The sequence below is a fragment of the Canis aureus genome, chromosome 32, assembly GCF_053574225.1.
Source record: "Canis aureus isolate CA01 chromosome 32, VMU_Caureus_v.1.0, whole genome shotgun sequence".
In the NCBI taxonomy this organism is placed as follows: domain Eukaryota; kingdom Metazoa; phylum Chordata; class Mammalia; order Carnivora; family Canidae; genus Canis; species Canis aureus.
This window is the reverse complement of record NC_135642.1, coordinates 16,732,720-16,748,961: the sequence shown is the minus strand read 5'-3', so window position 1 is coordinate 16,748,961 and position 16,242 is coordinate 16,732,720. Positions and strand designations below refer to the sequence as shown.

Genomic DNA, 16,242 nt, shown 5'->3' with positions numbered 1-16,242 from the left:
TGGCCTCAGCACAAACATGGTGGCAGAGCCAAGGGGCAGCAGCCACTATACCCCTGCAGAGAAGTCTTAAGCATCACGTGTTCAGGCCTGTCACACACATCGTTTGAAACAATATTTTCCCTGGAGTGACTTTTCTGTGAATCCAAACAGGCTCTGGTGAAATTAGGCCAGCTCACTGGAACACTTACAGTAGATAACAGGTAAGCTCCCACCACCAACTTCTGCTCCCAACTGCTATAACTTTTCATTCCGCTAGTCAAGATAAAATTGTCTCATAGAGGCCCCTGGGTGGCTCAGTTGGTTAAGCATCTGCCTTCAGCTCAAGTGATGATCCCAGGGTCCTGAGATGGAGCCTTTTCAGGCTCACTGCTAGGCAAGGAGTCTGCTTCTCTCTCTCTGCCCCTCTCCCTATTCATTCTCTCCCTTTCTCCCTCTCTCTTAAATAAATAAAATCTTTTTTAAAAAATGGTCTCATAGAATCTCAATCAATGGCAAGCTTTTATTTAAAAAATAGAAATCTACTGTTTCATTTGAATATTTCCAAAGAATCAAACTCATCCTGGGCAGACCACATGGTGGCTATCCAGAGCACTGAAAAGGGAGCCATTTGGTCACCATGATCCAGCAGTAAATTCTTCGAGCGGGGTTAGGTTTTAAGTTCTTCATGCTGCTCTTGATCAATCAGCAACTGCGACTGGGGTTCAGAAACCATCCTTAACTCATCCCCAGATGGAACAACTTGCGCAGAAATGCTGGTCCTCCCCAGTAACCCCTGGAAGAAATGACCGAAGAAGATTATTTGCACTGGAAAAGATGAGGGTGACTTCAGCAGCAGGAAGTTGAAAGGGAAGCCAGGTTGCTCAAAGCACATGCTTCTCAGCACATAAAGCAAGACTTGTCTAGTAGAAGAAAGTAGTAGTAGTAGTAGTAGTAGTAGTAGTAGTAGTAATAGTAGAAAGATCCCATGACCAGCAGGGGACAACCTACGTTGGATCCCGGCTTTGACAAAGACTTGCTATAGGATTCTGAACATGTGGACTCAATTCAGCAAACTGGCCTGAAGCCTCTACTACATACAAACTGCAATCCTCTGTATTCTCATTTGCTCCCAAATTAAGTATAGGTAGGTCAGTGCCCTACTACATTTTGGACCAGATATATTTCCTTGCTGTGGGACTGTCTTGTGCCTTTGAGGATGTTTCGCAACATCTCTGGGCTCTGCTCACTAGATGTTCCCAGTGGTGACAAATACATCTCTCAGTATTGCCAAATGTCCCCTAGGGGGCAAAATCGCCCCTGGTTGAAAGCCACTAGTGTACATACCCTGACTTAACTATCTCCTAAGGGTTCGGAGATAGTTAAATTGCCAAAGACAAAGAGGAACAATTAATTTTTTATTGCTCTATTTACTTCTTGAATGCCTTCTATGTAGCTATCCTTCTATGTGTCATCTCATTAATCCTCATCCTGTGAGGCAACGTTAATTTCATTTTGCAGATAAGAAACTTGATCATAGAGTGTTTAAGCAACTTGCCCTAGGACACACAGCTAGAGAATGGCAGAAGCAGGACTCAGACACAAGTCTGACTCCAAAGCTTATGCTCTTAATCACTAGGTTTTATTTTTCCTGGAACACAATAAAAATAAAAGGCGGCAGATGAAAAAGGACTTGACACATGAAAGTGATTTACTATTATTATTATCATTATTTTATTTTTAGTTTTATTTTTATTATTAATCGGGCAGCAAGAGCGAGCCAGGGCACAAGAAACAGAAGACTTGGTCACTGCCAAAAATGAAGAGGCTGCCTCCCTCTGTGACTGGCAGATACAGGATCACCCCCTTTCCTCACCCAGAGCAGCCTCTTTCTCACCAAGTACGGTTGAGGCTTCAGATCCTTTATAAGCTGCCATCACTAATCCACAAGAAACTACACAACAAAGCAGATCCCATCCACCAGTTCTGGTTTGGGTCATGATTTCTCCTCTACCCAGGCCTCCTTGATATAACCACCGGGCACACGCCAGTGAGACGTGTCTCTACCCTCAGTGATGACCTTACCTTAGCATCATATTCCAGTACAGGAAAGGCATCAGGTCAGCCTTCATGAGGTACATGGTAAGTCGCTCCCTGCTCTGGTCAAAGGGGAAGGTTTCCAGCGGCTGAGCATTGTAGTCGAATTCCGCAAGAATCACACGGTTGTAGCCAGTCACCAGTGGACACGAGGTGTAGCCATCATACTATATTTGCATGCGAGATCAAGTTGGAAAGTGGCTTTTTTTCATGGTATTATATAAATACCTTAGAATGTATTATTTACTCTAAATAGTTGCAATTTTGTCTATTTTAATTTTTTGCACAGGAAAAAATGCAAATTCTATACAAAAATATATACTAAAGACAAAAATTAAAGTGCCCATATTAAGAAAGTGGCAGAGGACACCTGAGTGGCTCAGCAGGTTCAGCGCCTGCCTTCAGCCCAGGGTGTGATGCCGGGGTCCCGAGATCAAGTCCCACATCGGGCTCCCTGCATGGAGCCTGCGTCTCATTTTGTCTAGGTGTCTGCCATCTGCCTCTCTTTCTCTCTGTCTCTCATGAATAAATAAATAAAATCTTTTTTTAAAAAAGTGGCAGAATTGTGGGAAAACACTGCTTTCATGAAGAATAGGAGATGATAGAGACAGGGCTTTTTTATGAGGCATACAAACCTTTTTTGTTGGTTTTTTATTCTTCATAATCAGAGAAATTGTTCTGTCAAGTATTCCTGACTGGGCAGCTATAAGAGAAATGGAAAAGTCAGAAAGATAAGCACTCCGGTTTTCAAAGAAAACTAATTTGCAAATAAATGCAAACAAGAAGCCTCCATTCCCTGTCCCTCTAAATTTTAACTAGAACATGGCTCACCTTACCTCTTGAAGTTCTGGCTACCAGGAGGGGTTCCTTAATTCATCAAAGGGCCACACAGATGCCTCTAAGTTTGAAACTCAAGAGCCAGTTCTCTCCAAACATGAGAGAGAGAGAGAGCGAGAGGGTAAGGATGGCCCTCCCCCAAACCCAGTCCTCCTACTCCTAGGAGTCAGTGGTTGACAACTTGGACTGTGCATCCAGAATCCCCCAGACTACTCAGATATCCTTTTGTCCTTGTTCAGACAGCCTCAACCGCCCCAGGTATATTCAATTAGGCCAAACAGTTAGCTTTCCTCTGTACTGGAATGCTCTGGCTAAGCCTGGACCAGATACAGTCAGACAGGTAGACAGATGTTTTTGGTTTTAGATGGCAAGAGTGGGAGACTGCTCTTTTTTTTTTTTTTTTTTTTTTTTTTTTTAGAGAGACTGCTCTTTTTATTATGAAAACATTCAAACTCTATCCCATCATAAATGGCACTTTTTTTTTCTGGAGTGTTTTCAGAGCAAACATCATAACCATTCACCCATAAATATTTCGTGTGTATCTCTGATATATGAGGAACTTTTAAAATATGAACATAATAGCATTTTTAACACCTGAAATACTAGCAATAATATCAGCTAATCCCTGTGTGTTCAATTTTGAATAATCAGGATTGCCCCCTGGGTGGCTCAGCGTTTGAGCACCTGCCTTTGGCCAGGGCGTGATCCTGGGAGTCTTGGGATCGAGTCCTGCATTGGGCTCCCTGCATGGAGCCTGCTTCTCTGTCTGCCTGTGTCTCTGCCTCTCTCTCTCTCTCTCTGTGTATCTCATGAATAAATAGGTGAAATCTTTAAAAAAATAAAAATAAAAATTCAAGCAGTTTGTGTCTCTCCAGGTGGAAAACTAGATTTACTTTTGAAGAAAGATGGGTTATGTTTATACTGTAAAATGCTCATTAAAGCCGTTGTTTTGTGATCTCCAAAATCAGGAGTCAACAAACTTCTTATGCAAAGGAAAATTCTACCGCGGTGCCTGGGTGGCTCAGTCGGTTAAGTGTCCAAACCTTGATTTTGGCTCAGGTCATGATCTCAGGGTCGTGAGATGAAGCCTCCCTTTTCTCCCGTTTGGCTCTGTGTTGGGCATGGAGTCTGTTTAGGATTCTCTCTCTCCCTCTTCCTCTGTCCCTCACTCCTTCTCTAAAAATAATAATAATAATAATAAAATAAAGGAAAACTTTACACTTGTGGGCCCAGAGGTAAATATAAAAAATATTATGTAACAAGAAAGAAAACAAAGTTTTATTAATGAAATCCAAAATATAAAAATTATTTTTTGTAATGTTTTACAAAATGGGGAAATGTAATGGGGAATGTAATTTTCCCTCAGAACACCTGGGGAAGGGAATCTAATGAGAAATGTAGATCCACTTGGGGATCTAGGCCTACTAGTGAGAAGAATGGAATTCTTTTCCCAAACCTCAGTAGTCCCTATCATCAAATTGATTACAAATGTTAACCAATAGAAATGATTCCTAGCCAGCTGTACAAAAGCAGCAGGATGCATTTGGCCAGCAGAGTATAGCTTGCTGATGCCCAAATCGAAAGAGCAATAAATTTTTTTCCCAAAATGAGGAGGTTCCAAAAAATGAGTAAATAACTCTGCTTAAAAATATAAATGGGCTGGGGCACCTGGGTGGCTTAATTGGTTAAGAATCCAACTCTTGACTCCAGCTCAGGTCATGATCTTGGGGTCATGATCTCAGGGTCATGAGATTGAGCCCATGTCTGGCTCTATGCTCAGCTGGGAATCTGCTTGAAATTCTTTTATATATATTATTTATATTATATTATATAATAATACTATAATAATTATAATATTAATATGATTGTAATAATTATATTATAATAATTATATTAATATTGTAATAATACAATATTAATTATATTATTATATAATATATAACATAATTATATGTAATATAATTATTATATTATATATGATATAATATAATTATTAATATGATATATAATTATATACAATATATAAATTATATATGCATTTATATAGAAAATATATTTATATATAATATTTATAAATATATATTATATATACAATATATAATATATATTATATAAATTATATTTTATATAAAAATATATAATAATATATTTATATATATTTATTTATATATATATATATAAAAACTGGATGCCCTCATTGTTTTGACATCTCTAAAGATCCTATTTCCATTTTGGAAAACTTTGTTACCCTTTGAGAGCCATGTAGAGTTTGGAATCTTTATTGAGAAGACCCAAGGAGGACTCTGCAGCAGAGCATCAAGGCCAACAGAAGAGGAGAAACAATGGCCAGTAGGTGTCACCTGCAGAGATGTTGGGACCCAGGAAGTAGTCACATTGTCCAGGTTTAAGGGTGTGCTGTGTATGAAAGTGTATGTAAGTTGTGGGGTTTTCCTGTATTATAATCCCCTTCTGTCATGGCCAAACCTTCTGTTAACTTTTGTTAAAGCTCACATCCTGGTCTTGATTGTGGTGTGGGTAATTAAGGGAGAATCTTGTGGAAGAGAAAGAGGCATGAGCCATGGGAAAGCTAGACTCAGTGTGGCGAGATGGGGGTCTCACTCACAGCAGCATAGTGGTCTGGAATGAGGCAAGACATCTGGTTGGGTGGCAAGTAAAAACAAGGATGGGTTATGAAACAAGTGCAAGCCTTGCTAGGGATACTCAGAACACCTGGGGAAGGGAATCTAATGAGAAATGTAGATCCACTTGGGGAACACTGGGACGTCTGTTATTTTGTCACTATTGAAATGACATATATATGCATTTAACATGAATACAATAAAAGCAATTCACTGCAGTACTGTTTGAAATAAAAATGGATTGAGGGGCACCTGGGTGGCTCACTCGGTTAAGCATTTACCTTTGGCTCAGGTCATGATCCCAGGACTGGGATCACTAGAATCTAGCCCTGCATGGGGTTCCCTGCTCCTCGGGGCGCCTGCTTCTCCCTCTGCCTCTGCCCATCCCCCTGCTTGTGTGTTCCTGCACAAGCTCACTCTCTCTCTCTCTCTCTCAAATAAATAAATAAAATCTTTATTTTTTTTTTTTAATTTTATTTATTTATGATAGTCACAGAGAGAGAAAGAGAGGCAGAGACATAGGCAGAGGGAGAAGCAGGCTCCATGCACCGGGAGCCCGATGTGGGATTCGATCCCAGGTCTCCAGGATCGCGCCCTGGGCCAAAGGCAGGCGCCAAACCGCTGCGCCACCCAGGGATCCCCAAATAAAATCTTTAAAACAAAAAGAAATACAAATGTGGGCAGCCCGGGTGGCTCAGCAGTTTAGCGCTGCCTTCGGCCCAGGGCCTGATCCTGGAGACCTGGGATCGAGTCCCACGTCGGGCTCCCTGCATGGATCCTGATTCTCCCTCTGCCTGTGTCTCTGCTTCTGTGTGTGTGTGTGTGTGTGTGTGTGTGTGTGTGTGTGTGTGTGTGATGAATAAATAAATAAAATCTTTAAAAAAAAAAAGAAATACAAATGTATTGGAAACCACACAAATATAAATTCAGAGTAGACTCATTAAGTAAATTCTTGAGCAACCATACAATAGAATACAGACTGGAAAAAAACAGATGTAAAAATAATAAGGATGCTCTCTACATAGTCAGGAGGAACATAGAAGCAGAGCAAATGCAAAGCAAGGCCAGGAGCTAGATTTCTCACTTATAACTTTTTGTATAATCATATTTAATATTATCTATTCAGAACAGTGAATGAAATGTTTGAAGTCAGCCACAAACTGGGTAATCTGGACCTCACATGCATCCACAGGCATTTTTCACACAGAAATTCAGCAGGTTACATTAAGAGAAACCTAAATGTAGAGTACCATCCCACAGTCTACCTATAAATCACAAAGAGAAAAGACATCATTACAACGGAAAGAACCCACAGGCATCCTTTCACCCAGAGAAATCCAGCTTCACCAAGGACAAGACAAGCTAACATGGCAGGCTACTAAAGTGAGGCAGTGGGAGGAACACAGCCTCACGTGTGGAGGGTCTTACCCTTCAGGATCACCTGAATCTAATTTTAAGAAAGCAACCAGACAATTCTAAGTTATGGGATGTTCTACAAGACAACCAACTCTTCAAAAATGCCAATGCTGTGAAAGTCATAAAACGAATGTCAGAAGGCCTGTTTTAGATTAAAGGAAGCCAAAGAGACATGACATCCAGTGTAGTGTTAACTGGCTCATGGATTTAAGGGGAGAAGATAATAAAGGCCATTTTTACAAAAACTAGAGAAATCTAAACTGGCTTGTATAAAAGACTATTAATATGAGATAATACAGTGTTCAATTCCTTGGACATGATAATCGTCTCATGGATATAGAGGAGAAAGTCCTTTTTCTTAAGAGATGCAGGTCGAAGTGTCTGAGGGTGAAGTATTACTATGTCAAAACTCACTTTCAGGGCAGCCCGGGTGGCTCAGTGGTTTAGCGCCGCCTTCAGCCCAGGGCCTGATCCTGGAGACCCGGGATTGAATCCCACGTCGGGCTCCCTGCATGGAGCCTGCTTCTCCCTCTGCCTGTGTCTCTGCCTCTCTCTCTCTCTCTCTCTCTCTCTCTCGTGAATAAATAGTCTTAAAAAAAAACTCACTTTTTTTTTAAAGATTTATTTATTTACTTATTTATGATAGACATAGAGAGAAAGAGAGAGGCAGAGACACAGGAGGAGGGAGAAGCAGGCTCCATGCCGGGAGCCCGACGTGGGACTCGATCCCGGGACTCCAGGATCCCGCCCTGGGCCAAAGGCAGGCGTCAAACCGCTGCGCCACCCAGGGATCCCCAAAACTCACTTTTAAATGACTCAGTAAAAAAATGTCCAAAGAGTAATAAAGCAAATGTTACAAAAGATAACAACTGGTAAATATCTGAAGGGTAATATGAATATTCATTGTACTTTCCTTCAAATTTTTCACAGGTTTGAGATTTTTGAAGTAAAAAGTTGGGGGGAAATTATTATTAATAATGAAAAAGACATTCAGTGGGTCTCCTGGAAAGCCCTTCTTAGGCTGCAATAGTGAAAATAACACACACACACACACAGACACACACAAAAAGAAAATAACACAACACGTTCTGCAGGTGTGCAATTCACACAAAACACTCTCATCCCCAGCAGCAGGAATTGTCTGCGTTTTACAGCATCTGGAGAAGACAGTTCCTGTCTGTAGAGGACAGCATCTAAAAGGCAATTCTCAATTCTCCTCATCACTGCTAGTGCAGAACGTGGTGGTAAAGAATTTAGTTTTCCAGGCTAAGGCCTTAATCATGTACCAATCAGGGCACGCTCCACTGTATTTGTCCTAACAGAACAATTTTCTGGTCTGCAAGCTTTCATTGACTTGCATGTGTTTCTTGTGGAAACAAATACTTCCCCAGCTTTATGGTGTTTCAAGCAGAAGAAAAACAGCCAACCTGCCTAGTGTCACAGGCAAAAAAGGCCACGGATACGAGAGTGCCAGTATGAGAAGTAAGAGAATTCCAGAGAGCTGGAGAAGTGCTACCTTCTCCCTAACGCCTTGTCCCCTGAAAACAACTACTCGAACCTAAAAAAAAGGCAGATGAGGTCATGCTCCTCTTTCTTCTTTACTTGATAGTAAGTTCACAGACAACTTGGCTTCTGTATCAGGGAGGCTAACGTCATTTTTAGGCCACAAAAGCTTCCTTATTAATGGAATGCCGCTTGTGCCAAGCCTTATTTTTGTTATGTTGGTGCCTCAGGGTGACATCATTCTGGGAGAATACGAGTCATAGTTCATTCTCTTACCTACAGCAGCAGCGGTCTTCGACGTGGGAAGGTTAGTGCAGTCCCCAATCCCAAACACATTTGGGTATTTCTTGTGTTGAAGAGTTTCTTTATCCACGTCCACCCAACCCACAGCGTCAGCCACAGGACTCGCCTTGAGGACATCTGGTGAGCTCATTGGTGGGGTCACATGAAGCATTTCATACTACAAAGAAGGAAAGCATCCAAATTTGTGTTTTTTCCAGTATTTCTACAGCCCCACTAGCTGTGCCCCGATCTCCCTTACCCATACACTGTACTACAGCTGCGTGGCGCCCTGGACACTGTGTTTGTACTGATCCACGCCCTCTCCCGGCCCTTCAGTGCTCCCATGCAGCATGGTGATAAAACAACTAACCATTCTGCTTGAGGTGGCCTCTCCGTAAGGAGTGGACACAAACCTTCTGGGCAGGAGGTGGGGGAAAATCAGAAACACTGCAATGATCCTCACTAACATTCTGAAAGAACCCACTGATGTTGCTAGTATTACTAAAGCCAAGACAATGGTGTTTCTCAGTTGCTCTCTCCCTGGTTCTCAGCTGTCTACTTGTAAAGTCCGGTATCTCGGTTTTATTCTGCAAAAAAGTTCTGCGCAGAGTCCCTGAAACCTGGGAAGGTTGTGTTCGGAGCCGGTGAGTGAGCATCATTTCCAAACATAGGCAGACTCTCGATACATAAAGGAAATCACCGACATGCCAATTTAATGTGAAAGAAAGGGTGGTGAGAATATTAGCTAGCATTTTGGAGGAGAGAGGAATCTGTTTCAGTAAAGGGTTTACCGAACAGTATAGGGGACAAGGTGGATTTTTTTCTTTTTTCCCCAGAAAAACCTACAGCAACATTACCCTTGGCAGCACTGCACTAACCCACCCTGATCAATTTGGATAGTTCATTTAATTTTTTTATGTAATTCTTTTTTGTTTGTTTACAAAATATTTTTGTAGTTTATCCTTTTTATTCTTTTTATTTATAAACTCCATGTCAAAATTTCAAACTTATTTAAGGGTCCCAAAACATTTCATTAAGGTGAAAACTTCAGCATCTCACGACAATCCCAATCTTGTGATAGTCAAAGCTCCTGGTTTCCGCAAGGAGGACCATGCCTTAATCAGGGCTTGGCAATCCTTGACAGTGGAAGGAGTTAAGGAGGTGGCTTGTATTTAATTCCACTCTCAAACAATTATAAGCATGGGTAGCCTTGAGGTAAAACAGTGCTGTCAATGGCCAGTGTTCTTCTGAAGGTGATCTTGGGTGATTCTTTACAGGCACAAGTCCCTGAGCCTGGCTCTGTTCATGAACGTGGAGACTGAGCAATTCTGTAGGATAATGTATGAAATGGCCAACAACCATCATCCACCAAATTATTAAGGCTATGTCTGTTTTTCTATAGTTAACTAGAACCACTTATTTTTTTAGCTGAGGGTAAAAATCTCACCAGAGTCATCTCTATCTATTGGCATTAATGTGCTTAAATTTCACAAGTACACGTGAATTCCGTAGATCTTTGCTAAAAAGGAAAGTTAAATATTTCCATATAATCATCAGAAGGACATGAAGGTTTACTTGAGCTAACATCCTACAAAAGATATACTAAGGTCTGCTTTATAGATTTATTGAAAATTGACAGGCATTTAGCTGTAGCTTGTCCTTTATTCATTATTCCCACAAATCACGTACGATAAATAACTTTAGTTCTCCTTCATTAACATCATCTATTGAGAATAGTGGTTTTCAAACTTTAATGTTTGTAAGGAGCATTTGGGAGACTTGTGGGAAATGCAGGTTCCTGGGTCCCACCACCCTGAGATTCCAATACAGCTGGTCTGCGTAAGCACAGGAATCTGTACTTTAACAAAATCTCCTAGCAATTCTGACACATGAGACCTGAAGGTGACCGCCTTAGAAGCTCTCACTTGAAGAAACAGGTTCTTTTACAATGAAAAACAGATGTTATTATATGGACCTTCACCTTCCATTTGCTTATCTATAAATAAATGTTACAGTTAAAAAAAAAAGTTACAGTTGACTGTTGAACAATGCAGGGGTTAGGCTATAGGCCTTCTTTTTCTTATCTTTTCCTTTTTAAAAGATTCTTTACAGTGGTGGTTCTCAATCCTGCTTGTATATGAGAATTATCAAAGGAAGTTGAAACTCCCAATGATCGGTTCACCCTCCCCCCCAAACTAATTAAAATCTGTGAGCGTTAGACTCAGACATCAGAACATTTAAAAGCTCCCCAGGTGATTCCAGTGTGCAGTCAGGGCTGAGAGCCACTGCTTTAACACCTCTTGGTAGATTTTTTTGAAATTCATATATTTTTTAAAGATTGTATTTATTTTTTTTAAGATTTTATTTATTTATTCATGAGAGGCACAGAGAGAGAGAGAGAGAGAGAGAGAGGCAGAGACACAGGCAGAGGGAGAAGGAGGCTCCATGCATGGAGCCCGACGTGGGACTTGATCCCAGGTCTCCGGGATCACGCCCTGGGCCAAAGGCGGGCGCCAAACTGCTGGGGCACCAGGGCTGCCCTGTATTTATTTTCTGAGGGAGAGAAAGAGAACAAGTAGGTAAAGTGGAAGGCAAAGGGAGAGGGAGAAGCAGGCTCCCCACTGGGCCGGGAGCTCAATGTGGGGTTTGATCCCAAGACCCCAGGGAACAGGACCTGAGCAGAAGGCAGACACTTAACCAACTGAGCCACCCAGGCACCCCTGAAATTGATATTTTAAGGGTAGAATTGGGTCTGGAAAGAAAATCTGAAATCCTATCATTCAAGAGAACACAAATTTTTTTTTTCTTTACAAACCCTTTGGAAGAACCATTTATTTATCCAATTCCCTATCCACAACTTCAACTATCCACAGTACAGCTGAGAACCAAAGTAAAAAAAAACCAAATAACAAAATTAAGTTCATGCACTGAAGCTCATACACTTTCCTCATGAAAGTATGCTGTGCACCCTCACTTGTAGCCCATTCACTTTTACTTTACACAGAATTGAACAAATGTGGCGATCTCATTTTCCAGTCAATAAGGAATTGGCAGCAGCAGCTTAAAGATCTAAAGCTGCCACTTACAACTGCCTGACAGCCAGAAAAGAAAACTGGAAAAGTACAAAAAGGACACACACAAAAATCAAATCACAGAGGAGTTTGAGACCATTTTATAAGGTGAGAACTAGCCCCACTAGGCCCTAGGAGCGTAACTATACAAAAGCTATTCAAAATTATGACCCTGAGCTGAGGCAAGCAAATATGAGATGAACTTGGGACATTCTGTGACACCAGAAACCAAAAAAGTGCTCAAAAATATGATGGTGACACGTCCCAAGGGCAGAGCCATCTTGAAAGGATTCCTACTGACCAAATCTGGGACAATGTGAGCACCAAAATAATTAGACAATAATGAATTATAAACCATTGGGGGTAAAAACAGGATTCATGAATTCATACCAATAACCAGTTAATTAAGAGAGAAGGGAAGGCTTTTGTAGACAGAATACTAACAGACTACTGTTAAAGTAGAAAGAATGCTTGATTATGAAAATCACCATTTTGCAACTGCCATAGTAAAGGCTGGATTAGGAAAATCATCAGTGGATGGTAAATCCAGTGGGAAACTTAATGAGGGAGTAGGGTGTTTGTTTAGTCAAGTGGCTCCCTATAGACTTCTTATAAGTAGCAAGGGAGAAAAAGAGTAGTAACATTACAGTGGAGAAAATTGGGCCATCTCTTGAATGGTGATCCAAATGAACATCATCAGTGAGGGGCAGGTGACCACTATGTGCTCTCAAATGTGATACACTAGAAAGACATGACATCGCTTACATAGTATTTCACCCTAAAATGCATAGCCTGAAACTGATCACAAGAAAACATAAACCTAAAATGAGGAACATTCTATTAAAAAATAAAGTGCTGGAGGTGGGGGGCTATATTATTCCAAAATATCAACAAAGAAAGGCTGTGGAGATGTTCCAGATCAAAGGATGCTCAAGAGACATCACAATTACAGGCAATTCCTACCTGTTGACTGGGTTCTGCCCTGAAGGGAAAAGAGCACCATAAATGCTATTGGGTCAATCAACAAAATTAGAATATAAATGGTAGTTTAAAATACTGGGGATCCCTGGGTGGCTCAGCGGTTTGGCCCCTGCCTTTGGCCCAGGGTGCGATCCTGGCGTCCCGGGATCGATTCCCGCGTGGGGCTCCCTGCATGGAGCCTGCTTCTCCCTCTGCCTGTGTCTCTGCCTCTCTCATTCTCTCTCTCTCTCATAAATAAATAAATAAATAGATAAATAAATAAATAAATCTTTAAAAATAAAAATAAAATAAATACTGTACCCATGCTAAATTTCCTGAATTGATAACTGTACTGTGTTTATGTAAGAGAATAAGGATCTCTTTAAGATTTACAGTACTTAGTGTTTAGGTAAAGGGCTATGATGTATGATGTATAATTCATCTTTAGATGCTTTGAGAATATATTCTACTATATTCTATACTATTCTATGTGGGGAGAGAGAGAGACAGAGATCAAATGATAAAGCCAATAAGGTAAAACTCTATAATAAGTGAATCTAGGTAAAGGCTATCCAACGTATTTATTTTTGCAATGTCTATAAGTTTGAGATTATTCAGAAATAAATGTTTAAAATTATGACCTTGAGTCATCAGTAACATCTTAAATGATAGTTGAGATACACCACTTAAGAAAGGAAAGACGTGTGCAATACATTTTAGAAAAGGCCTGCACTAAAAAGCTTAAAATGTGAAGTTTTGATGTTGAGAAGGTAAGTCATTAGTTCATTTCAAAATTCATTTTTTTATGGGACCCTTCATTCCTCTAAAACTGCTCAATGAATAAAATGTCACTGTGAGCTGTTTTCTCATTGCTAACAGCTCTTACCAGAGTGACATAAACAAATGATTCTTCCATGTGTGCTTCTCCAGATGCCTTAACATCTTGTTCTTAATCTTCATACACCTCTACAAAAGTATTATTCCCACTTCACAGAAGAAGGACCAGACACACAGAATCCAAGCCCATGTACAGAGGCTCAATTTCTCCAGGTTGGGGTATGGCTCTGCAAGACCTTTCAAGAATGCTGAAGTGTCTCCTTTTGTGCACAGGTAAAAGATAAGTTTAAAGACAACCTCTTCCACCAGGGGAAAGACACCCCTGTCACTTGTGAACAACCCACAAGCAGGGCTGTTTCTCTGTAAATCAAGACAATCACCAAATCCTCCATTTAAGGAAGCCCTTCAGGAACGTGAAGCAAGACCTGAAGTCATCAAATACCTTTGGCTTCTCAGAGTGACCCCGGGGGAAGAAAAATGGAGATACAAAATAGGATCAAAATTCACTTGATACTAGTAGATAAACTCTTCAGCTCGCATGGACACTGCCTCTTACCTCTTTCTCTTCCCCATCCACCTTTTGATCCACCTTGTCCCCTACCATGGCCCTATATGCTCATCATAACCAGCCTCTCCCAGCATAATGATGCAAGCAGGGAGGTGGGAGCCATGGTGATGACAGCATCTACTGCAGTGTTCAGCTGACAGCTTCACCTCGCCACTCACTGAAATCACTTGGGTCTCTCCAGGTTTGTCCAGATTCTCAAAAACAGCCTCTTGTCTATCAGCTCGGACTTCAATGAGGTTTTGTTTGTAGTTAACAGTGAGGTTCCTTTCCCGGATGATCTCCTGCAGGGCAGCTGCATACTTCTTCACCCCAAAAATTGTGCCAAGGGAAGTGTTGAAAATGATATTGGCCTTGGATCGCTTCCCCGTCTGGGAAAAAAAGGAAAGAACAGCAAGAGCCCACATCAAAGCATTGCTTCAGCCACCTTTTTTTTTTTTTTTTTTTAAACCTTAGACAAGAATTAAAACCCTCAGAAGAGAGCTCACCAGCTTTTTCCATCACTATGCACTGGTGGGGCGAGGTGTGAATCAACTCACTGCCTCCTACTTATCTTCTGTCAATGACACAGCAACTAAGTGTGCATTTGAGTCAGAGGTTAAAGAGGGTACCATTCAGCTGAAGGCCAGAGAGGGAGGTCAAGTTCAGGGAAAGACAAGCTGAATTGTTTCCTCATATTCTTATTTGTTCATCCACTGGATCAATATTTCAGGAGGTCCTAGAGTTGGCCGGTGGTGCTCTAGGTGCTGTGGGAACAGCAATGAACAAAGTTCCTGTCCCATTGGCTCATACAACTCATATTGCTCATAGATTTCAGAGGCTAGGATTCTCCTAGATGCCTAATTGCTTATAGGGCCAGAAAGAGAAACTTCCTCTTGGCCATCTAAGACTTGGTAGAAAAGAGTTTGCAAAGAACATTCCAGGTGGGAAGAAATGGCTTTTCTTTTGTTCAGCTCCTTTTAGGATTTGTGCACCTGGTTCACACTATTTGTTTGTCTTTAGAAGGTAGGGGGGCAGGAGGAGAAGGAGAGAGAGAGAGCCTCAAGCAGACTCCACCCCCAGCGTGGAGTCTGAAGGAGCTCAAAGAGGGGCTCAATCTCATGACCCTGAGACCATGACCTGAGCTGAAATCATGAGTTGGACACTTAACCTACTGAGACATGCAGGTGCCCCAGATCCCACTATTTGGATGAAGTTAGGTGGATAAAAACCTCAAAAGCCTGTGCCATCCAATAATTCTCATGACCCAGAATGACATTTCTTAGAAACAGAAACAAGGACTTGAACTGTTCCTTAATTCCCCACAGGGTTGGGACAGGGGGTGGCATAGGTTTGCTTAACTCAAGCAAAGGTTTCCTGAGGAGAGTTCCAAGCAAGCATTCAGGTGGCTCTTCCATCCCACCTGCTCCGCCCCTCCTCTCCCCTATCCCTTCACAGAACCACAGGCTGCTCTGAATCTTGCCACTGCTGCAGGTCCAACCACACTGTGAGAAACGGTATGTGACGTCCCACACAAGGGCAGGAGGGCGAGAGCAGCTTCCCTGCAGCTTTGCGCCAGGTGTACTCGAGCTGGACATTGACTCTGACACACGGGATGAGTGCCTAGTGTTCCCACCCAAATATTCTTTCCACCAAGTTCTGAAGTTCTAGGTCAACATTTTTTTTTTTTTTTTTTTGGTTTGCCTTTAGAATTGGCATTTTGCAGGGTGCCTGGGTGGCTTGGCTGGTTAAGTGTCTGCTTCAGCTCAGGCTGTGACCTCAGGGTCCTAGGGTAGAGCCCTGTGTCAGGTTCCCTGCTCCTCAGGGAACCTGCTTCTCCGTCTCCCTCTGCCTCTGCCTGCCGCTTTGCCTGCTTGTGCTCTCACTTGCTCATCTCCTGTCAGGTAAATAAATATATATATTTTTTAAATTGGCATTTTGCCTACTGTATTTTTAAAGATGTTTATCAAGAGCCAGAAAATATTCATAACCTTGAACTTGCATGGCAACAATCGAGGATATTGTTATATAAAAAAATAAACAATGTACAACCAGTTGTCCAACGATATGGAAATATTTC

General features: G+C 41.5%; 1 protein-coding gene across 1 annotated transcript in view; it reads right to left on the bottom strand.

The window, feature by feature from the left end:
• Nucleotides 1-479: 479 nt before the first annotated feature.
• The window catches only part of SQOR (sulfide quinone oxidoreductase), a 27,200-nt gene continuing 11,437 nt past the window's right edge, over nt 480-16,242 (bottom strand). Inside the window, exons 5-9 of the mRNA XM_077880962.1 lie at nt 14,345-14,554; nt 8,745-8,928; nt 2,709-2,776; nt 2,062-2,240; nt 480-772 (exon numbers count right to left, since the gene is read on the bottom strand). Coding sequence (XP_077737088.1) covers nt 715-772; nt 2,062-2,240; nt 2,709-2,776; nt 8,745-8,928; nt 14,345-14,554 — 699 coding nt within the window. The 3' untranslated portion in view covers nt 480-714. The remainder of the gene's footprint in view (nt 773-2,061; nt 2,241-2,708; nt 2,777-8,744; nt 8,929-14,344; nt 14,555-16,242) is intronic.